We start from the raw sequence: 23,159 nt of genomic DNA, 5'->3' as shown, positions 1-23,159 counted from the left end.
CCAGTGACCTTGGGCAAGTCTCTTAGCCCCGGCGAGCTCGCTGATCTAGACATCTAACAGCCGCTAGGACAACGTCTGGAGCCAGAGCACCCTGTGCAGATCCTGCCTCCACCGTGTCCTTTCCAGGCGGCAGTGGGGGCAGGATTTTACCCTCTGTGGGCCTCAGTTTTCTCCCCTGCAAAATGGGGGTGCTGTGATAACAAAAGGAGGTAAACATGGGACCTGCCAGGCACCGGGCCTAGCACACAGGCCGTGCCCACCAAGTGTAGCAAACAGCAACAGGCTACTCCCCTTAGGTTCCAACAGTGATGCCAGGGCTCCCTGCTGGGCATCTCCTGGGTGTAAGAAGCACCATGCTGGGCACAGGGTGAAGCACCAAGCAAGCAGGCCAATCATCTAATGCATCTGATAGCCTGTGGACCTGGGGGCATTCTCCGTGTGTGCCCAAGCCCCCCCAACTCTACCCTGCAGCCCCCGCTGTGAGAAAATTAAATGGCCAGACATGAGCCTCTTCCTCCCTATCTCCACCAGAATCCCTCTCTTCCCTTCTCCCTGACCCTGCCTCCCCTCCTCCCCCCACACCCACCCCTCCCCGGGAACTCTGCCTTTCGGCCCCACCCTTTAAGGGAGCATCTGTCTGGGCTGCAAGGTGGTGATTAAAGAAGCCTTAGAAGAAATTTGGAAAGAAAATGAAGGCGGATTTATGATGTTGGGTGGGGAATTTCGCTGTTGGCTGGGAGCAGTGCAGAACAAAGCGAGGGCAGATCTGATTTATAGGAAGTCATTATTGGAGGAGACGGAGATGCCTAAAGCCCAGCTGAGGCCTTCTGGCGGATCCCCACCAGCCGGCTCTGGAGAGGTGACCAGGGCAGCAGAGCGGGGGCCGCCGAGCCTCCCCGCTTCCTGGGGGCCGGGGGTGGGGGAGAGCTCTGGCCTTGCAGCGGGAGTGCAGCCAGATCTGACAACCTGGGCCGGAGTCTGGGCCGGAGTGACAGGCCCCTCGGCCAGGGTCCGGGAACCCTGCCAGGAGTACCCAAAGCCCCCAGGTCCACAGGCTATCATATGCATTAGATGATTGACAAGAAGGGACATCACTTTTTTTTTTTTTTCCATACAAACACAGAGATGCTATACAATACAAATGTGATTTGGTACACGTTTCCTTTAGCTAAAATAAGAGACTTTAAAGAAATGTCAAACCTGGCTGCGCTGGATCCCTCCAGAAATTCAGATGGGGGGAACTTCAGTAGACGTGCTGGAGAGAGCGCCGAGGGGATCGCCCAGGCTCTGGGGGCACGCAGACATGGGTTTGGACTGTGCCCTATTGCCTGCTGCTGCTCTCATGCCTCCCTGGCCTCGGTTTCCTCACCTCGGAAACGGTGAGGTGAGATGAAACGTGTACGATGCCTGGTACACAGGGCTGACAACAGGTTGCCAGTGGGGCTAATCCTGCCACTCCTTAACCTGTCCTCTCTCCTGGAACAGCTCCTTCCAGCCCCCTCCCTACCTGGGGTGGAGGGGGCAGGGGGCTGTGAGGATCAGCAGCCCTACTGTAGCCAGCCACCTGGTGCCCCTGGTGTGGGAATCCCAGCACACAAATGCTGGAGCCTGTCCTCCTGCCCACCTGCCCCTCAGCATCCTGCAGGAATGGGCAGAGAGCACTGGGGAAGCATGGGAATGTCCTTGCCCAATGCCCTGTTCACTCGTACACTCAGAGCCCTGCCCAGCATCTGAGAGCTCACAGAGGCTCTGGAGAGAGACAACTCTAGCACCAACACAGTATATTTACCTGTCAGAACTTTCAGGAAATTTAAGGTGAGAGACTCTGTCCTTGCCCTCACCCCCCTTCTCCAACACACATACATGCACACTACCCATTCCTCCACACCTGTTTTCTAGCATCTTCGCTCCTCTTGCACAATATATTGGATGTGATGTACTTGGCAGCCTGTGGGTGTTGGTGTCCACCAGCATCCTATATCCATCAAGGTCTCGGCAGTCCACTCTCATAGGTCCAAGTTCTTGACCGGCTTCGCCTGAGCCCCACGGTGCCCAGTCTACAATAGATGGGCCCAGGATTCTACTCCCAACCATGTTTATCCTGCAGCCCAGCCCGAAGGATGCACCGAGGAGGGAGGTGGAAGGAGCCTTGGGGAATCTCATTCCCCCATCCTTCCCCAGGGAGTGGGACCGAGGTCTGGAGAGCACACGTCCAAGCTCCTGTGGCCAGAGAGGGTGCAGAGATGGGGCAAGAACCTACAGGCCTTCCCTCAGCACGAGAGTCGCCCTGCCTCTCAGTCCCTGGGGCCTCAGTCCCGTAGCATGGGGTTGTTCAGCGGTGTATTTACACCCTCTTCCCCCAAACCTCTTTCTCTTCCTCACCCCTCAACCCTACACCCTGAACCCCTGTGTGCTGACCCAGATGTGGTCTGAGAAGTGGATGACCTGCACCCCAGTTGGACCTGAGTCTGCATCACCCACGCATGGGGTTCAGAGGTTGAGGGGTGCAGTTCTTGAGGGTGAATAGAGCTCAGGCCCAATGAGCAAATCATCGAAGGGGGTGCCAGAGTGCGGCAGGAGGGAGAGGGAGCGATGGGGACACATTCCCCCCTGTGACTCCACCTGTCTCACTCTGTCTGGTGGGTGGAGAAGCCTGCGGGAAGGAATGGGCAGGGAGCAGCATTCACACCCCACAGCAGAACCCGGAGAACTTGGAAGGGACATTATTCACCCAGCAGGTGGGAAATAGTCCCAGCTAATGACTATATGGCACCTGACATTTTCCCAGGTATCTTCCAAAAACCAGCTCTGACAGCCCTGACAAAGACTATTATCATCACCAGTCTTTCTCTTGGGAGAAAATGAGATGCTCAGAAAGGCTCAGGGACGTGCCCAAGGTCACACAGCTCGAACTTTCTGACCCTCAGTCTTTCCCACCAGCAGTGCTGCCTCTCCAGCCCCAACGGGGAACTGCTTGTCCCTAGGAGGACGCCCTGCCTCCAGTAGATAAGAATTCATGATGTCAACTAGACATCACTCTTGGGACCCATTCTCCTAGGCCAGAGAAAGATGCTCTAACTGCCCTCTGGCAGCCCCATAAGGGGTGTGCTAAGCCTTAGGGAGGGGACAGGGAGGCATGGCAGAGGAGGGGGAAGGCTGGGGAGGAGGGAAGGTCCGGGAAGAAGATATTTGCTGAGTAAGGGCCTCTGGCATTGACCGGGCCGGGAGTGGGGGTGTCAGGCTGCTCTTAGGATGGATAGGTTTTATTGGTTCAAAGGAGATTTATATGATCGACCTGGGAGAAGAGTTTCCCCTGCAGCACCAGTGAGGGGTGCAGGCATCTGGCTGCCCCTGCCTCAGAGTCCGGATTGCCCCCCTATCCCTTACCACCTGGGGCTGCTGGAGTCAGTGCCCAAGAGGCCAGCTCCCCAACGGTCCACTCACCTGCTCCCAACTGTGCAGCAAACTTGCCGAGGAGGAGTGGTGGGTAACATCTCTGTTATGGTCCGATTGCCATGGCAATAAATTGTCACTAATTAGTAGTGTGGTTACCATGGCAATTTTCTAGTAATTACAGGTTACAAATGGTGGAAGGCTTCAACCCAACCCAATTAGTTAATTAGAAAGATTTAGAAATTTGTCCAAGAGGGAAATAACCTGCTTTGTAGAAAATGAAGGGAATGTGTCACAGCTTGGGAGCCAGGGGCGGAGAGGAAATTGGACGGTGCTGGAAGGGGGGGAAGAAGGATGGAGTTATGGCGCAGGTCCCCGAGCCCCACCTGGAATTTCCAGGGGCCCCGATGGAGCCTGCTGCTGGACCGGAGTCTGGCAGGACCGGGGCAGGGACAGCTGCCGACAGCCCCTCCGCCGCTCCTGGAAACGGGCAGCAGTGGTGCCCTGACTATGGCCCACACCCCGCCTGCCGGCTTTAGGAAAGGCGCCTGAATGCTTCCCGCCCCGCTCTGGGGCTTCTCCTAATGAAAAGCACGGGCTGCATCTTGAGTGATGTTCCCCAGCAGCGCCGTGGACTTAGTGGCTTAATTTTTATGAGGCTCGGGCTCTCAGTGAGAGCTAATTAGATTACCGGGGAGGAATGGGGAGGCACAGGCCCCAGTGTCCCCAAACACTGGCCCTGCGGTTAGGCTCCACGTATGTGCACAGATGAGAGAGGCCCACGGATTTCCTTCAGGGACATCTCCCGGAGAACAGGAGGAGCCCGGAGACCGAGGAAACCTACCTCCTAAGGTGGCATGCTCCCTTTGTGGAAACTTCTTCTACTGCGCCCAGAGGCAGCAGGCAGGGAGTGCCTGGCTCAGTGTCGCTCGCGTCTGCCCGAGCGCTCTATTATTCAAAACAAATCAAGTTCTTCTGATTCCCCTGTAATGATTCTGCACTGAAAAAGCCTTCACTCTGACCTCACTGTGCGCAGAGACCACCCTGGGTCCTGTTGGAATGCAAGGCCTGACCGCTCTGGAATCTGCGTTCTAACAAGCTCCAGGTGATGCCCCCGAGGGGGGTCCAAGTGCCTGACTCTGAGTAGCAAGGTGGTAGGATTCACAAAGGCCTTCCACTTGATCCCCTAAAAAAAACAAAAAGCATCTCACTTGATCCCCTAAAAAAAACAGAAGCAACAAAAGCAGGTCACACACTTCCCATTTTACAGATGAGGGAACTCGGGCTAAAAGTGTGATGCAAATCGCCCAAAGTCTTGTAAAAAGCTACGCTGGGGCTAAAGTCCATGTCCTGGTCCTGGTCAGGCTGTTTCCTGCATGGTATGTCCTGTGTTTGGGGTGTGGTTTTCAGGGCTTTATTTGAACCCCACCAGTTGGAGTGATTTGTTCAAGATGTCTTAGGATTGGACTTGTTGACATGGGTAGCCAAGATTTGATCTTGGAGACTTCAGATCCTAATGTTGGCTGGCTTGATTTCTTTTTTTCTTTTTCTCAATATACTTCATTGGATGTTTTCCTTTTAAACTAAAGAAACAATTCTTGTTAGAACAAGCTAAACAATACATTCTTGGAAAAGACCAACTACCATTTTTTTCTTCCTTCCCCAAATTTTATCCCACCCAGTCGCCAAGGCGGCTGAGGGTGCAGCTTTTCCCACTTTTCCCACACTCAAGAATAAGTTTGCACACACATGTTCAGAAAAATCATACATTTTACTTTTTTTGTTTTTTAAGAAAAGTAAGATCACACAATACAATTACTTGGTGAATTGCTTCTTTTCCCTCCCTTTTAATCCTTACCCAAGGATATGTTTCCATTGATTTTTAGAGAGGAAGGGAGAGAGAGAGATGAGAAAGAAACATCGATCAATTGCCTCCTGAGGGTTGAACTTGTAACTTTTCAGTGTACAGAACAATGCTCTAACCAACTGAGCCATCCCGCCTGGGCTGAAATGCTTTTTACTTAAAAATGTGTCCAGGGCACTCCTCCAAGTCAGTACACATGGATCTACGCCGTCTTTTTAGGAGCTACAGAAGGGTTTGCCATCTGGGTGAACCATAATCCAACAGCCAGTTGCTGTTGACGGACATGCAGGTTGCTCCCAATTGCTCCCAAAGTCGAACAAAGCAAGGTTGGCATCGTGCACCTGTAGCTGGAGCCAATGCCTGTGAATTCTTAGAGCAGGAACTCCCCCACATCTCTGGCTTGGGGTGTGGGTGGGGTGTCACACACGGTGAGAGCTGGGTTTAGGGGTTATGGTAAGTCAGCATCTCTCTGTCCATGGACTCATTCCTCTAGCACAGAGTGACTTGGTCTTGTTCCTCACTTGCCTCAACATCCGTGCGGTCCCCTCCACATGGGTTTGGGGGACTTCAAGCCCCAATCTGGGCTCAGGGAAGCCCAGCTTTTTGCAGGCCTCACGGCAGTCAGCCCTCCACACAGACCTGGGGCTCTGCTCCTGCTACTCACTGTGGTCCGTGTCCTCTCCAGGGGGCCGGGGTGTCAGCGTGGGCCCCATCCTCAGCAGCAGTGCCTCTGATATCTTCTGTGACAATGAGAATGGGCCCAACTTCCTCTTCCATAACCGAGGCGATGGCACCTTCGTGGACGCAGCCGCCAGCGCTGGTAAGTGTAGCCGCTGCCCCCTGGACCCATAGGGACTCTGGCCTGCCCCACCCCTCCAGCATGACCCAATGGGCCTCAGGAAGAGTGAGACCGTCATCCTCTGCCCCACACAGGGGCACGTTGCTTCTCATCTCCAATTGCACCCCCTATCCCGCCATGGTTCAGGCCACAGCAGGTGTTTGCTGCGGGAACTCCTGATCACTCTCCATTTCCCAGCAGCTCGAATTGGCCCATGTCCCTCTGAGAACCTGCTTGAGTCTCAGCATCAGTTCCCCTCTCTCCATGTCCCCTCCCCACATTCACCTTAAGCATTCAGCATTGAGTTCAATCCAATAACCATTTACTGAGCTCCTGCCAACTGCCAGGCTGGTGCTGAGAGCCAGGGATGCTGACCTGAATGAGGCGAAGACCACCACACCCCACCCGATCTTACTCACCAAGGCGCTGCCATTCCAGCTGGGGAAACCAACCAAGAAACAAACAGCTGTAATAAGAAACAGGATAAAACCCACTCAAAATAAGACTCCAGGCTTCCAGTTGGTTCTGCTCCCCTTTCTCCACCGGGGCCTTTGCACCTGCCGTCCTCTCTACCTGAAGTGCCCGCTCTCCCTTCTGTATCTGCAGAGCTCGGCTCACGTGTTATTTCAGGGAAGCCTCTCTGTGCTGCACGGCAGGGACTGGCACTCCCTCCTCTGTTCCCACTGCCCTGGCATGCACCTCTCACTCAGGTGCTGTAATAAGCTCTATCTACGAGGACCAGGCTATTCATTCTTGACACGATGCCCAGCTTGCAGTGGTCACCCAGAACATTTTGCTGGATGATAGGATGGACACAATAACAGTCGATGGACATAATCAGTCTGCCCTCCAACCATGTCTCCCTGCTCAGGCCCTCTTGCCTTGCCCATGAATGAAAGGTTTGCCTACATCTCCTTCTTGGTGGCCTAGGGACAACCTCTGGCCTCCAGAAGAAGGGGTGAGCAGGGATCTAGGGTCTTACAAGCTCCATCCAATCCCTGCGCCTGTGCCAACCCATACGAGTACTTCTCCCCCAGCTCTCTGCTCAGAGTCCCCTTTTTGACCACTTTCCCAACTCCGCACACACACCCCCCACCCCCCGACACACACACACACACACACAAACACACACACCCTGGTAGCTGGTCAGCTCCCCACCCCGCCTCTCCCTCTCCTTCCAGGCAAAGCTAACATTGGAGGCAGGTCCCCTGGCCTGTCTTTCCCATCAGCTCGCCCCTCCTAGGGCCGTATACTCTGGCAGCGAATTTTCTCGTTGCTGGAAATCATAAGATGAAAGCGAGGTGGTGGCGGAGAGAACCTAGAGGGTTTGATAAGGTGTTAAAGGGATGGAAGCAGAGGTGAGCCGGCGAGTTGGAGTGGGAGAAGGTACAGGCAGGAGGAGAGAGGAAAGGTGCGAGGCCCCGTAATTGAAAGTCGGAATGATTGCAGGGGTTTAACAAGACATGTCAAGAGGGCATTCATCACCCAAACAGATGCCGCTGTGAAGTGCAGCCGGTACCGATTATTCCCGTGAAAGGGAACCGGCTCCTTGTCAAGGTGCCTCATAGGTAGGAGAGAAATGGGCCAGCACAAAAGGCCACTGACGCTAGGGCTGGGGAGCTTTGCAGAGAATTAATGGGTTATTAATCCCAGAGGCTGGAGGCCACCCCCATTTCTTGGCAAACCCTCTTTCTCAAGCTTGGCTCTCCCTGCCTCTTCCCCTGCACCTCCCACCCACATCCTTCAGATCCCCTCCCCCAGAGGGCGCTCAGCCTCCCAGGCCCTTGGGTGGGTGGCACCCCCTTCTCCTGGATCCCGCCCTCCGTTTCTCTATGTTTGCAGCTGGCAAGAGCTCCCTGTGTCCTAGGGCCTGGGATTCCCACTCCCCATTATATTGTCCTGTCGCCTGCTCTCTCTGACGGCCTGATGACCAACAGCAGTTTGCCCCTCCACCCCCCGAAATAGTCAGCGGGGGTATTTAGAGCAGCACCCACCATCCCTCAGCTCCGTGCTTGGCCCGAGGGATATGTCTGCCCTGGGCGAGCCCAGTCAGGCCGCCTGGGCAAGCCACCCTCCGTCCTCCCCCAGGATCAGCTCTGTCTGCTGGCCCCTGGCAGATTCAAGGACAGACAGCATGAGCCGGTGACATTGGACACACCAGACCTCACGGGGCACGCTGTGGGTTTCTGTCAGGGTGCGGTATTTCCTCCGCCGTCACCAACCTCCCCAGGTGCCTTCTGGTAAATTATTGATGCCTCTTTATTTATTCAGTAAGTATTTACTGAAAACGACTAAGTCGCCATAGGCGCTGAGACAGATGCCGGGTGAACACAGGTGAGTAAGAAGACGGTCTCTGAGGACTAGGAGGAAAGCTGACCCCAAGCAAGCCAACCCCAGAGGGACAGGATTATGCGTGTGACCTGCACCGTGCAGGAGAAGAATGGGGGAAGGAAATGGCAGGGAGAATGACAGAGTAGGTGGAAGGGCTGTTTTCTTTTTTCTTTTTTTCTTTTTTTTTTTATTGATTTTCCACAGAGAGGAACGGAGAGGGATAGAGAGCTAGAAATGTGGCTGAGAGAGAAACATCTACCAGCTGCCTCTTGCGCACCCCCTACCGGGGATGTGCCCACAACCAATGTACATGCCCTTGACCGGAATCCAACCTGGGACCTTTCAGTCCACAGACCGATGCTCTATCCACTGAGCCAAACCGGTCTCGGCAAGAAGGGCTGTTTTCATGGGAGTGACCGGAGAAGGCTCCCCTGAGGATGGCTAACAGCAGAAGAAAAACAAGGAGCCAGGGACCCCAGAGCCAGGAAGAGAGCATCCCAGGAGGAGAGATCAGCTTGAGCAAAGGCCCACCAGCTAGACAGAGCTTGGTTCATTTAAGAATGAAAGGAACATGGAATGGCCAGTGCTTAGGAGTCGGAGGGAGAGTTGCACCAGACACAGACCAGCGAAGAGTGGGCAGGGACAGTCCTCCCCGCAGCCATTTGAACTTGACCCAAGAGTCCTGGGGAGCCACGGAGAGAGACGTCAGCAAAAGAGTGCTGGTCCACCTAATGTGTCCCAGTGGCAGTATGGGGGTGGCTGGGGAGAGCGTCAGTGTTCCAGAATGTTCCCTCGTCTCCTCCAGGCTGCCCCAAAACCGAGTAAGAATAACGTGCCTGCCGGGCAGACGGTGCTGGAAGACAAGGTTCTGATTCCTTTGCAGCTGGACGGCTGTCCCACCTCCCACCCCTGTGGGAAAATTCTGAGACTTGCCGCTGCGTCTCCCCCCATCCTGTGGGGGCGGGGACAGCGGAGGGCCACCTCCCTGGCTGCTCATCACGGAGCCCCTGCGAGGTCAGCATCTCTGGAGCCACAGGGGCACTGCCCTGAGGGTCCCTGCCCTTCCTCCCAGGTGTGGACGACCCCCACCAACATGGGCGAGGGGTGGCTCTGGCGGACTTCAACCGCGACGGCAAAGTGGACATCGTCTATGGCAACTGGAACGGCCCCCACCGTCTCTACCTGCAGATGAGCGCCCACGGGAAGGTCCGCTTTCGGGTAAGAAGGGGCCTCTCTCTCCGCCCCCCACCCCAGCACTGAGTGGCCCTGCAGCCCCGCCTGTGCCTCCCACCAGGCTGAGAAGACAGTGGCTCTGCAGCGCCTGGGAGTTGGGGTGGGGAGCAAGGAAGGCAGCATCTGGGGGACGGCAATGGCCTCTGGCCCTGGCTGCTGTAGCCAGAGCAGAGAGAGCCAGTAGCAGAGGAGGGAGAGCAGCCCCCCACGGTGGGCAGAGCGAAGGAGGTTCTGAGGGGCACTTCCTTTTCTGGATAGAGCAGAAAACCTCATCTGCCTGAGCTTTGCAAAATGAGGTTCCGGCCCAGGGTGCCGTGGGGAGTAGGAGTGGAGGAGCTAGAGGCCACAGATCCAACAGCTGCCCTCTCGGGACAAATGGCAGAGGGTGGGCGAACCCCTCTGCTCTGTGCCTCCTCTGCAAGCTGTCAAACAGGCTGGGCTGCCAAGGATCCTTTGAAGATCATGGAGGTGCCACCAGCCTGAGGAGTTGGGGTTTGGGACGTTCTCGAGAAGGGCAGAGGATGGCCGAAGCCTTGGGGACTCAAGGTTGCCAAAAACCCCTAAGGGAGTGAGAAAGGTCGGCGTTAGCCTGAGGTCTCAGGATCCCCAGGAAGTCTCTGGGCACCGTGTCTGGGTGACTTCCACCAGCTCCCTACCCGTCGGCAGCCACCCTGGGGTGCTCAGTGCCAGCTGCTCGCTCCTGCAGAGGCTTGAGAGCCAGCTCTCTGGGTGGGGAGGAGGCGTGCCCTGAGCTCTGGGCCACGGATCCTGGGATGCCGATGATTTCCGCCTTTATTCAGCGTTTTGTTCTAACTCAGGCTCGCAACCAGTAGCAGTTTTGACCCCAGGCGAAGACACTGAGCAGTGTCTCCCTGGTTGTCACCGGCGGACAGAGCGTGCTGCGGGCAGCTAGTCTGCAGAGGCCCAGGGAGGCTGCTCAATGGCCTACAAGGCACAGGGCAGCCCTCCAGCCCCAGCGTCCATGTGACAACCCTGCTAACCCTCTGGTGGCTCCTCCCCAGAGCTCTCAGGAGCAATAACAATAATAATGATGATGATGATGATGATGATAACAACAACAACAACAGATGCCACATTTATCAAGTGCCTTCCGTGGGCCAGGAACTGCACAAAGCACTTTACATACATTATCTTGGAAGCCCAGGCGTCCAGTGGGTCAGCCCCACGGGGGCCATGCCGGCTTCCATCTTGACAGGATCGATAGCATAATAACGAGTTGGAGATACTGAGTCCTCTTTGTTCCCCAGCCCTTCAGGCCCTGGTCAGCCCTCCCTGGCCAGCTGGCCGGGGCTCTTTATCAGCCTCATTACGGAGCTGATGGGGACAGCCTCCCTCCTTGGCCTCCCCACAACAGGCAGCTCACCAGCAGTCCCAGGCCACTCACTCCCGCAGCCAACGTTTAGGGCTTGTGGTACGAGGCCCAGGGGGCAGGCTCAGGCGAGGGGCAGGGGGCACTCCCAGAAACACCCCTGTGCCCTTCCCAGCCCTCTCCACCTGGGCCCTGGGATTTAAACAGCCGCTCCTTCTATTTCAAAGGCAAGTCCCACACCTGGGACCCTTTTCCAGGCCCTGTCTATGCTTTGGGGTCCTAAGCCTGGGGTCCCCCTGAGCCAGGGACAAGCATCTACGCAACCTTTCAAAGCAAACACCTTTTTAACAACATCCAAAGACGCCCAAGAAATAATATAATCAAACAGAGGCAGCAAAAACACAACCGAAGGCAGTCTCTGCCCCCTTCCATGAGGCCGGGAGCAGGAGCAAGGCCAGGTCAGGCTGCCAGAGCTCCATCCCCGCCCACTCCGTGCCAGCCGTTGTCCACACAGCCCTCGAACCCGGGCCACCATGACCATTCCCTGATGAGGAAAGTGGCATCCAATGGGTTTAGTAACTTGCCTTAGGATCACACAGCTCGTCAGCGGAGAAGTCTGGATTCACGTGCGCAGCCCTTTTCTGTATCCTCCCAACTTCTGCCTCTCGCTAAGGAGGAGTAAGGATGTGTACTATATAGAATGGGCATGATTTTTAACAATTTGTCCCGTGTCCCTCGGCATTTTAAAAAAAAATAAAGTCTCGATTTTTTGGAGAGAATCTTTCCAAAAATCAGGACTTTTTTAAAATGCCGCGGGACACGGGACAAATTGTTAAAAATCGGGACATCTGGTCACCTTACCCTCCTTACTATGGGCTCGCCAGGACTGTTACCTGTGCAGTGGGACTGCTAATGCCCGTGCTTCCTCAGGTGAGGATGAGAAGGCTACAAGTGATAACAATTAGGAAAAGCCAAGTGCTTCACGGATGTGAATTGGAACTGTCCCTCTTACCTCCTTGTTCTACACGCAGCCTGAGATTTCTGGGGTCCTCAACACAGCCCCCCGGGCCCTTGCCTGGGAGGCGAGAGAGGAAGTGCTAGGTTGAGCGGCCTTACCTTTGTGCATGCCCCCTCCACCCCCACTCAGCGGGACAGCCGGCCTCTCACCCACTGCCATGCTCCCACGTACCCGTCTGCTGACCCGGAGCCCTCTCTCCCCCCAGGACATCGCCTCCCCCAAGTTCTCCATGCCCTCCCCCGTCCGCACCGTCATCGCCGCCGACTTCGACAACGACCAGGAGCTGGAGATCTTCTTCAACAACTTCGCCCACCGAAGCTCCTCGGCCAACCGCCTCTTCCGGTAGACGCTCCAGCCAGGCTCCTGCCCACTCCCCTTTGGCAGCTGGGGGCGGGGGGCGTGGGTCAGGGGTCAGGAGGGAGGTGCAGGGCTCAGACGGGGCGTTCCGAGGGCTGAGGTGGAAGATGGTACCCTGATGAAGGAACAGAGAGGAGGGAAGAACAGAGATTGAGCAAGAGGTTGCAGGCATCGAGGGTGAATTCTGGGTAACAAGTGGGTCTCCTGGTGTTGGGGGGGATCGTGGGCAGAGGGATGTGGCCCAGAAAAACACACACACACACACACACACACACACACACACACACACACACAAAAAGCGGTTACAAAGTCACATCTGTTTAAGTACGTGTGAGCCAAGCAAATACAGGCAGGTTTTTTTACTGCAGGACTTCTCGGAGCCTTTACCATGGCCATACGTATGTTTACTTCCCAAAAGATGGGTGGGATATTCCAAATAGGTTTGATCACAGGACATTTTTTTCAAAGATTTTCCTATTGAGATTGGTGCTGTGCAAGACATCCTTTGGGAAATGCTGGATGAGCTTAACGGTAGACCAAGTAAATGAAGTAACCGAGGGAAAGGGGTCTGCAAGCATCTGGGCATGTGCCTAGGCAGGCAGACCTGGGTTTCCGGAGGCGACACTTGTCTAGGAGGGGTTCGGATCACCCAGAGTTCTTACTTAAAGTAGAAGCCCGGGGCTCACCTCGATCTTCTGAATCCAAATCTCAGCATGTGAGGCCCAGGAAACGAGAGAGAGAGAGAGAGAGAGAGAGAGAGAGAGAGAGAGAGAGAGAGAGAGAGAGAGAGAGAGAGAAACATCAGTGATGAGCGAGAATCACCAATCGGCTGCCTCCTGCACGCCCCACACAGGGGATCGAGCCTGCAATCTTGACTGGATATGCCCTGAACCAAATCAAACCGTGACTTTCTGGTTCATAGGTCGATGCTCAACCACTGAGCCACACCAGCCAGGTGGAACCTCTAGTTGTAACATGCGCATTAGGCAACAGGCATGCAGTCTGAGAGCCACTGTTGGCGAACCAGCCTCAGCACCCATGTGGCCTGAGATGGCCCCGCCCCCGGTAGAGAACACGCCCATGAGGCTCGGGACCAGGTGGGGAGGAAAGGGCAGGCCAGGGGCCTCGGATTTGGGGCCTCGGATTCGGCGGAATGGGCCTGATCACCTGCTGGGCTCCCCACGGTCCCATCCCCTCCCCCAGGAGGGTCCCAACCCTTAATAAAAGGTGAGAGCTGTGACTAAGTGCATTTAAAATATAAGTATTAACAAAGCATCCATCTTTGACTGGATGCAATCACCCCCTGGAGGCACCGGATTTACTAATTAGGTGCCTTGCAAAAAGCTTATTCACAACTTCCAGATTAATTGCGGAAGATCAATTACTCGTTAACAGAGACACTGCTCTCCTTCTCTGGCTAATAAAGTGTCACTTGCCTGGGCCCCTGATCACCAAGGAGCCCGATGCTCTCATCTTGGAGGCCCAAGAACCGGACACCTGCTCTCCCCACCGGCCTGCCCACCCGGCCCCCCTCCCAGCCTCCCTCCGGGCAACCCCAAGGGCCGCTGCCACGGGGCTGTCCTTAGACGCGCAGTTGCCCCGTGAATTAGTGTGTTTACTTCTACATCGCCGCAATGGAAGTCGCTTCCCCGGATATGGCTACGCCCCAAACCCCCGTGGCCGTTGGCTAGGTCTTGAGCACCCATCTGAGGCCCCGAACAGCTGGAAACTGGGAATCTAGCCCGGCCTGTCCCTGCCGTGAATGGAACATGGTCTCCGTGTAGGAGGCACTGGAGCCTCAATGTGTCACTGTCTGCAAGTCCTCCAGCCACGCTCAGGGTGACCACGGAACGCAGCACCCAAAATGGAGGCTTGATGAGAGCACAGGGCCCTGTTCCTAACGGCAGGACCACAGGCACCCCCCGGGATGCACGCGCTCACACCCCTTATCCCTCTAAACACGCCTTCGATCCGTTCTCCTCTCTCCACCTTCTGCCACCCCCACTCTCTCTCTCTCTCTGGGGGATTCCTGTACCCTCTTCCCGCCTTCTCCCTGAGTCTAGTCCTGCAGAGCCAGCAGCTAGAAATGCCCATCTGGCCACACTCCTCTTCTGCTGGAAACCTTGGAGAGGCCTCCTCTTTGGCAGATCCCACACCTACCAGTTTTGCCCTCTGGCCTCCACACTCTCCCCTCCCCATTTACCACAAAGCACTCAGCACCCCCAGCTTCTCTGGGTTCTGGACTGTGCCAGCCCTGGGCCCTCATGCTGCCCACGCCCTCTACTTCGCTCCTGCCTCTACGTCTGGGTGGCATGGGCTCACTCAGGATGCTTGTCTCAGCTTTGTTAGCCCTTCCCCCAGGAAGCCTGCCCTGGTTAACCGAACCTGGATGAGCTTGCCCAGCACTGCCCTCCCCCTCGGCCCCTCTCCCAATCGGCCTTTCGTCACTCCCTGTGAGGTTTCTGCATGAGGTTTCCTGTCGTCCTGGGTCCTGGGCTCCTTCCTCCCCGATGCCCAGCGTAGCCGCAGGCCCCCGCGCCCTGCCCAGCACACACAAGCTGCTGCAGAAGAACTTGTTCAGCGAACACATAAATGCAAGGGAGCTGCTGGGTTTTATCCTTAGGAACCCTTTGCTACCTGGTTGCCTGCACCAAGGGGTGTCTCTGCCCAGATGTGGCAGCGTCTGCAGGACCAAGTAGTCACAGGGACAGTGGGTGACAGCAGGCTGAGGCACACACACCTCCAGCAGGTGTGCACACAGCCACGGGCACCAGGCACACGGCTCACAGGGACGTCAGCACAGTTGCCCCGTGCGGGTAGAGGACGTCACCCAGGGCATCTGCTAAGCCTGTGACACCCTGCAGTTGTGCCAACGCTCTTTGCCACCCAAACCCCACAGGCTCCAGCTCGGGGGACTCGGTCCCCTCCTGAAAGCACTGGCCACATCGCAGCCCTCTGGTGGCTCTGTGATTTGGACAACAGTCACCTGCAATGTGTGTGTGTGTGTGTGTGTGTGTGTGTGGAGAGGGAGGGATTAAGAACCTCCCTAGGCCCCGGTTTGCCCCAGGTTTGTTCCATACATGTAGAGAGCCAAGGCTGGGAGCATCGAGCGCGTGAGTAAACTTAGAGAGGAGAGCTCACGGCCGTGGGCAGCAGTCAGCTCGATGTGGAGAAAGCGGGACGTCCACAGAGGACTTTTCTGGAACAAATATTACTGAGGTTCAGAGTCAGAATAGGCAGAACCCCACTCCCTCCCTCGGCCCCCGGAATTCATCTGTGTACCGCACAGACGTGTGCTGGGAGCGCTCGGAGAGCCAGACACGATGTTAGATGCCGTGGGAGATGCAAAGATGAATAATACATGGCCCCAGCCTGCAGAGAGCTCGCAGTCTAACCCGGGAGATAAGACACGTTCATACAAAGCTTTAACACAAGGCAGGGCGTGATAAAGGCCAGGCGAGTGATAAAGGCGGAGCAGAACGGCACTGCCTGTGGCGGGACGGCCAGGGAGAACTTGGGGTGGCGGGTGGGGGTGACATTTGAGTTGGGTTTGAACCCTGGGTACCATCCGGAACTTGAAAATCCAGAGCCATGTGAAGGTCATTTGAAGGTAGCTGTGTCCTTATCCCTTCTCCATCCATCAATTGCCCTTCCCCCAGCTGTCTCTAAGTCGTCCGTTAGAAAAGGAAAAGTCCAGCCGAAACCGGTTTGGCTCAGTGGATAGAGCAGGGGTGTCGAACTCAATCAGAGAAGGGGCCAAAATCTAAAATCCAGCCTAAATCGCGGGCCGAATGGTTTACTGAACAGTCATAAACTGTCATTGTGATGGAAATGCAGCGGAGTGCAGTGATGACAGCGCGGTGCGGGCCACATTGCAAGGCCTGGCGGGACGGATTTGGCCCGAGGGCCTTGTGTTTGACACATGTGGGATAGAGTGTCAGCCTGCGGACTGAGAGGTCCCAGGTTCAATTCCAACCAAGGGCATGTACCTTGGTTGCGGGCACATCCCCAGTAGGGGGTGTGCAGGAAGCAGCTGTTCGATGTTTCTCTCTCATCGATGCTTCTAACTCTCTCTCTCCCTTCCTCTCTGTAAAAAAATCAATAAAATATATATTTTTAAAAAACAATAATTAAAAAAAAAGAAAAGGAGAAGTCCAGTTTTACCAATGTGAATTCAAACCCAGGAAGAGAACAGGCAGGGTGTAGACAGGGTCTGTGAACCAGGAGTGGCCCCGGAGGCATGCAGGGGCAGCCCCCGCACCGTGGGGCCGGGGAATGCTCAGGCTGGAGTGAGAAGCAGGTCTCCAGGTCCAGGTGCCTCAGCGGCCAGTTCCTCGTCCGTGAACAGCCCGTCTCTCCTCCCACAGCGTCATCCGCAGGGAGCACGGCGACCCCCTCATTGAGGAGCTCAATCCTGGCGACGCCTTGGAGCCTGAGGGCCGGGGCACAGGTGAGGGCGCCCAAGGGCTCGGCCTGCACTCCCCTGTCCCAGTGCTGCCCACTGTCCGGGGTGAGGGAGGGAGGGAGGGCTGAGGCAGCCAATCCCACTCTGAAGGCTAAGACCCTAGAGCAGGGGCAAGAGTGGAGAAGGGGGACCCCCTGAGCATGTCAGGCGGGAAGCAGCGGAGGGGGCGGTCCCTTCTCCCAGGCCCAGGGCAGCTGGGGGCGGGGCCGAGAACCTGTGGGCAGCGGGTTCTCTGGCGATGCCTTGCCAGGTGGGGACAGGAAGGAGAGGCCGGGGTCCTGAAGTCTAACCCTCCCCCCTTGGCGCTCAGCCTGGTGTCAGAGAAAGTGTGGTCTTGGAAAAGGTGCTTGGTCCTGGTCTTGGGCTCCACATCCATAAAACGGAGATAATTACAGCTGCCCTTCCACCTCTCTGAGTGCAGTGAGGACCCAAGGAGACCACATGTATGCAGAGACTTAATAGATTGATCAAAACTGTGCCAATATAACAGGCATGTATGACACAGAGGCCAGGAAGAAGTCTTCACGGTCTGAATCACAGAGCCCCCAGGCCCGGGCAGACGCCCCAGGGCAGGAACGGGAACCTCTTCCGTGAATGCCTAGCCCGGGGTGGCGGTTAGGAAGGGCAGGGCGGGGGTGGCAGCCACAGTCCCAGGCCCAGCACCTCCCCACTCAGCGGCCCTGGGGTCCCCTGGCCGGTGCTATCCGTGTTGTTGCAGGCGGCGTGGTGACGGACTTCGACGGAGATGGGATGCTGGACCTCATCTTGTCCCACGGGGAGTCCATGGCCCAGCCGCTGTCTGTCTTCCGCGGGAATCAGGTGTGCATGGACGTGGGGACCTGGGAGCCCGGCCTGGGGTGGCGCCCTGGGCCTAGGGTGGATGAGGGCAGAGGAGCTGGGGACTTGTGACAGGAAATGGGTGTGGAGGAGGCAAAAAAAAATTCCCAGCAACATCACAAACCCCCGGAAGGGCTGCCTCCCGGGTCAGGCCCTCTGCCCCACTGCCTTCCACGGCACTTGGCACAGTTTTTCCTGGGGCTGTTGGCTTTCCCCTCTTTTCCAATTTCCCTGTCGCTTCGCTCACCTTCCTGTCGGCCTCCTGCCCTCTCTTTCCTCTGCTCCTCCGCCCACCCGCTGACGCCCGGCCTGCCTCCCTGCCTCCCTACAGGGCTTCAACAACAACTGGCTGCGAGTGGTGCCCCGGACCCGGTTCGGGGCCTTCGCCAGGGGGGCGAAGGTCGTGCTCTACACCAGGAAGAGCGGGGCCCACCTGCGGATCATCGACGGGGGCTCCGGCTACCTGTGCGAGATGGAGCCCGTGGCACACTTCGGCCTGGGTGAGCCAGGGCCCGGGGAGAGGGCGGGCAGCGCGCGGCTGACAGGACGGCGGGTCCTGAAACGGCATCCCGAATGGTGCCGAGGGATGAGGGATGCACAACTCGAGCATCTTCCGGGCACCGCGGTGCAGAGACAGCGGTGGGGACACAGGCAATGGGAGGCAGCCCAGCTCCGAGGGGGACGTGAGCTCAGGAGGGAGTGCCCACCTCTTTCTTTCTTTTTTTTTAATATATCTTATTGATTTTACAGAGAGGAAGGGAGAAGGATAGAGAGTTAGAAACATCGATGAGAGAATCATTGATCAGCTGCCTCTTGCACACCCCCTACTGGGGATGTGCCCGCAACCAAGATACATGCCATTGACCGGAATCGAACCCGGGACCTTTTAGTCCACAGGCCGACGCTCTATCCACTGAGCCAAACCAGTTTTGGCTGCCCCGCCTCTTACAGGGGTCCTCACCCCAGGGCCTCTGTCAGATTCTTCACCTGGGGGTCAACGTATTTAATTCTCCATTCATCCAGGCTGTTGCCTTGTGCTTCCAACACGGGCCTCTACCAGACTATGTGTTCCCCGGGGCCTCCTGAGAGTTGGCTCAGTGATGAAAGTGCCTCGCCACACCCCCGGTGACAACAGCACACACAGGCCAGGACGCCAGGAAACTGGATCTCACACATGGCCGGTGGGAATGTAAAATGGCACAGCTATGCTGGAAAACACGTTGCCAGTTCTTTTAAAAACCAAGACCTAAACACACAACTTCTACTATCAGATCCAACAATTGCACTCCTGGGTATTTCTCCCAGATGAGTGAAAATTTATGTCCACACAAAAAAAATCTATACACGATGGTTTATAATAGCTTCATCTGTAATGGGTCAAACTAGAAACAGCCTGCAATAGGTTAACGGTTCAACAAACTGTGGTCTACCCACACCATGGACTATTACTCAGCAACAAAGAGGAATGAACTATTGACACACACAACAGCCTAGATGGCTCTCAAGGGCGTTATGGTGGGTGGGGGCGGGGAGGCCAATCTCAGAAAGTCACATCCTGTTGGTCCCATTTATATAACATTCTCAAAATGACAAAATTGTAGAGATGGAACATAGGTCAGTGGCTGCTGAGGGGTAGAAATTGTAAAAAGGAGAGGGGTGGGTGGGACTGTACGCGGGTAGCCCCAGGAGGTCTTGGTGGTGACGGGCCTGGACTGTGGTTGCGGTTGCATGCATCTGCACATGCGATAAAATGACATGGAACTACCCACACACCTTGTACCAACATCCCCTTTCTGGTGCTGAGCTTGTGCGATAGTTACACAGGCTCTCTCTGCAGTGTCTTTGCAACTGCCTGTGGCTCTATAATTATTTCAAAATACAACATTTTTAAAGAAACACAGTTGAGCCGAAACCGGTTTGGCTCAGTGGTAGAGTGTTAGTCTGCAGACTGAAAGGTCCCAGGTTCAATTCTGGTCAAGGGCATGTACCTTGGTTACAGGCACAACCCTGGTAGGGGGTGTGCAAGAGGCAGCTGGTCGATGTTTCTCTCTCATCGATGTTTCTGGCTCTCTCTCTCCCTTCCTCTTTGTAAAAAATCAATAAAATATATATTTTTTTAAAAAGCTTTAAAAATTTTTTTAAAAAAATAAACAGTTGAGGAAGGGAATAAGGGAATTAGGAAAATAAAACTCTAGAAAGGCTTCTTGAGGAGGAGGGAAGATCATGGAAAAAATGCTGAGAAACACTGGGGGTGGAGGTGGGGACCCAAGAGTGTCTTTACTGAAACACAATGGTTAAGAAAGCATTTGAGTCAAATATACCTAGGTTCAACAATCAGACATCTTCTTGCCTGTGTTAGCACCTCATGAGGTGCTATAATCTATCTATATAAAAGCCCAAGTGACCATCTCAACAGAATGGACAACCGAACAGGCCTTGTGGGGCGACCAGGCCAGCAGGGGGGTTAGTGAGGGATGACAGAACAGCAGGCTGCATGGGGCAACCAGGCCAGCAGCAGCGGGCAGTTGGGGGTGATCAGGCCAGCAGGCAGAGGTGGTTAGGGGTTATCAGGCTGGTAGGGGGCGGCGGGGGGGAGAGAAGCAGAGGGACCCAGGGACTCAGAGCAGACGTGGATGTGCCATCACCGTGGCCCAGTAGCTGCGAGAGGACCCGGGAAGGAGACACTCGCTTTGCTCTGGGCAGTTTTCCCAAGAACGTGGGCCCAGCACTGGGTCCAGAAGGATGGTGGGCGTTTAGGAGGTGTGGATAGGGGGGCTGAGGAGAGCCTTCCTGGGGCAGCGCTGGCTTGAACAAAGGCCCAGAAAAGGAGGGTGTTCAGTGTGTCCACAGAAAGGGGATGGTCTGGCAGGAGCAGAGCCTGGAAAGGGAGGCCGGGGTCAGACTGTCGGAGACCAGGCCCAGACTGAGGGCAGGTGGAATGGGGCAGGTCTGGGGAACTGGAAAAGCCAAAGCCAAGCTCTGCTGTGCCCCCGCCGGGGGGGGGGGGGGGGGGGGGGGAAGGGGGGGGGCCGGGGACAGGAGGGAGGTGGCTTCGCAGGAGCCCAGGGCCACCAGCAGGGGTCCCAGGTACAGAATTTGTCATTCTCTGTCTGACTTAGTTCACTTAGTGTAATACCCTCCAGCCCCCTCCATGTTGTCACAGGTGGCCAGGCTCCATTCTTTTTGCTGCAGAGTAATATTCCACGGTGTGTGTGTGACACATCATCTTCATTTATTAGCAGCTGATGGACGCCTAGTTTGCTCCCATCTCTTGGCTATTGTAAATAATGCACAGTGAACATAGGGGTGCATATATATATATATATATATATATATATATATATATATACCTTTCCGAGTTAGTGTTTTTGTTTCCCTTGGTTAAATACCCAGAAGTGGGGTTTCTGGATCGTATGGTATGGCAGCTCTATTTTTAATTTTTCGCTGCACGGTATTTCATTGTGTGGAAGCATGCATAATTTATCTAGCAAGTCCCCTGTTGATGGATAGTTTGATGTTTCTCAATCCTGAGCAGTTTGTTTTGGGTAAGAAGGGGCGTGTCCAGAGCTGGAAGGCAAGACAGTCCGGCCTTAAAGGTGCGCATTACCGAGCAGTGGGTGTGGGGCTCGAAGCTGTGCTGAAGGCAGAAGTCTCTGGGGGAGAGGCCTGCAGGAAGTTCCCCATCCAGCACTCACAGCATGCCTGCTCACCCCTGCTTCCTTCCTCCCTCCATGGGTCACCCCGGCCTCCTCCTGACTTTGCAGGCAGGGGTGATGAGCATGTGGACATGTTCCTGGGTGCATACGTGAGCCTCTCAGCCTCCTGGGTGCTCCCCTCTCTCACACCTCTCTCCCTGCTTTCCCCCCACCCCCAGCACATTCTCCAGCTCATCTCTGCACTGGCAGGAGCTGCAGGCCTTGCTCAGTCAGCCCTGAGCGGTGTCTGGTTAGAGGACTCAGCTTCTCAGTCCCTCCCCTGGACTCCCAAATCCAGGGGATCTGCGCTGTGTGGAATCACACCATAAAAATGCAGGCACCTCGCTGGGTCTTTCATTGTCTGGAGGGTTCCCAGAGGGCCCACTCCTGCAGAGCGCGCTCAGCTCCATCCTGCGGAGCTGTCCCTCCTGGAGGTGTTCACCTCTGCCCCAGCCACTCCTGCTCAGTGGGCCCCTGGCCTGTTCCCCCTCCCCTCTCCACCCGCCCCGGCCTCTCCCCGCTATGCCAGGCTCATAAATAAGTGTTTCCACTCGCGGCCCTTGTCGAGTGCCCCCGGTTGCTTCTGCACACCCACTCCTGCGTATCTCACACTCTGGTTCTTCATTTCCAGGCCAGCGGAGGGCTGAGGCAGCTCAACAAAACCCAAAATATGAAAACAAGTACCAATCATCTACTTGCCCCCCTGCCAGCCTCCATTAGGGGCTCCCCTACTCGGCCAGCCCACCTTAGGCATGGACGGTACTCCCCGCCCCCCATCCTCCCCTACACACACACACACACCGCCTTCCTTTCAGCTAGTTGTTTGCACATGACTCAGAGCTGCCTTCGTGCGGCTGGTGCTCATTTAGGGAAGGAAAATTCAGTGTCCCACATGAAAATTGCTTTATTAAAGTGCAAACATATTCCGCCAACTGTATCCCCGCCATCTGCTTCGCTTGTAATTCTTCTGAAAAGCACAGTTCTCTGCGCCGCCCTGGCCTCTGTCCTTTCAAAGCTGCCAGAGGGCGGTGGCTGGTTAACGGGGCCACCTCTGCCCGCACACCCACAGGCCCGGCACGCAGGCCAGGGAAAGGCCGCCCTGGGCAGAGCCTGGGAGCTGGGGGAACCCTGGCTGTGCGGCCACATGAAGATCAGCAGTGCCTGGGGCAGAGGGAACAGCCGGGCCTGGGGCCGGAGCCCTGCAGCTCGCTTTCTCTGACCAAGCCTCAGTGTCTGCATCTGAGGAGTGGGGATAAACGCCCCCTGCAGAGTCGCTGAGAGGGTGCAAGTGGGCCACCCGTGCTCAGGCTCCAGAGTCCCTCCCCGTCTCCTCTCCCACCCACCTACCCACCCAATACACGCTCTGCTCCCCCAGTTTGCACTTCTCCTGACCATAAAGCACATGGGCCCTCGTCACACCTCATGCCTTGCCATGCTGCACCCTCCACCTGGCGCTCCTTCCTCCTTCGCTGCCTCACAGGCTCCCACGCTTCCACCACACCCAACTGAAATGACTGCGAACACCCGCCTCTCTCCCCTAGCGGTCCCCGTGCTGTGGCCGCACTTTCCCAGCCGCCTATTACATCATCGCTGCCTGCCCAGGGCTCAGCTCCTGCAGGACGGGGCCAGGGTCTGTCTGCTTCCTGCTGAATCCCGGACCCTGGAGGATGCTCAGCCGGATGTGGGGGTGGGCTGGCCAGTAGAACAGGGTGTAGGAGGTGTGGGTTTTGGGATCGCACATTCCCTTGGTGGGTAGCTGGGCCATTCACTTCGCCTCTCAGAGTCTCAGCCCCCTCCA

At 56.0% G+C, this 23,159-nt stretch overlaps 1 protein-coding gene across 2 annotated transcripts in view; it reads left to right on the top strand.

Moving 5' to 3' along the window:
* CRTAC1 (cartilage acidic protein 1) overlaps positions 1-23,159 on the top strand; it is a 133,934-nt gene that overhangs the window by 102,910 nt on the left and 7,865 nt on the right. For both annotated transcript variants that reach the window (XM_036438780.2, XM_045581970.1), the window contains exons 6-11: positions 5,943-6,077; positions 9,499-9,644; positions 12,213-12,349; positions 16,732-16,814; positions 17,548-17,648; positions 17,998-18,166. In XM_036438780.2, coding sequence (XP_036294673.1) covers positions 5,943-6,077; positions 9,499-9,644; positions 12,213-12,349; positions 16,732-16,814; positions 17,548-17,648; positions 17,998-18,166 — 771 coding nt within the window. The remainder of the gene's footprint in view (positions 1-5,942; positions 6,078-9,498; positions 9,645-12,212; positions 12,350-16,731; positions 16,815-17,547; positions 17,649-17,997; positions 18,167-23,159) is intronic.

The sequence above is a fragment of the Pipistrellus kuhlii genome, unplaced genomic scaffold (assembly GCF_014108245.1).
Source record: "Pipistrellus kuhlii isolate mPipKuh1 unplaced genomic scaffold, mPipKuh1.p scaffold_m20_p_15, whole genome shotgun sequence".
Classification (NCBI taxonomy): Eukaryota; Metazoa; Chordata; class Mammalia; order Chiroptera; family Vespertilionidae; genus Pipistrellus; species Pipistrellus kuhlii.
This window is presented reverse-complemented; position numbering and strand designations above follow the sequence as displayed.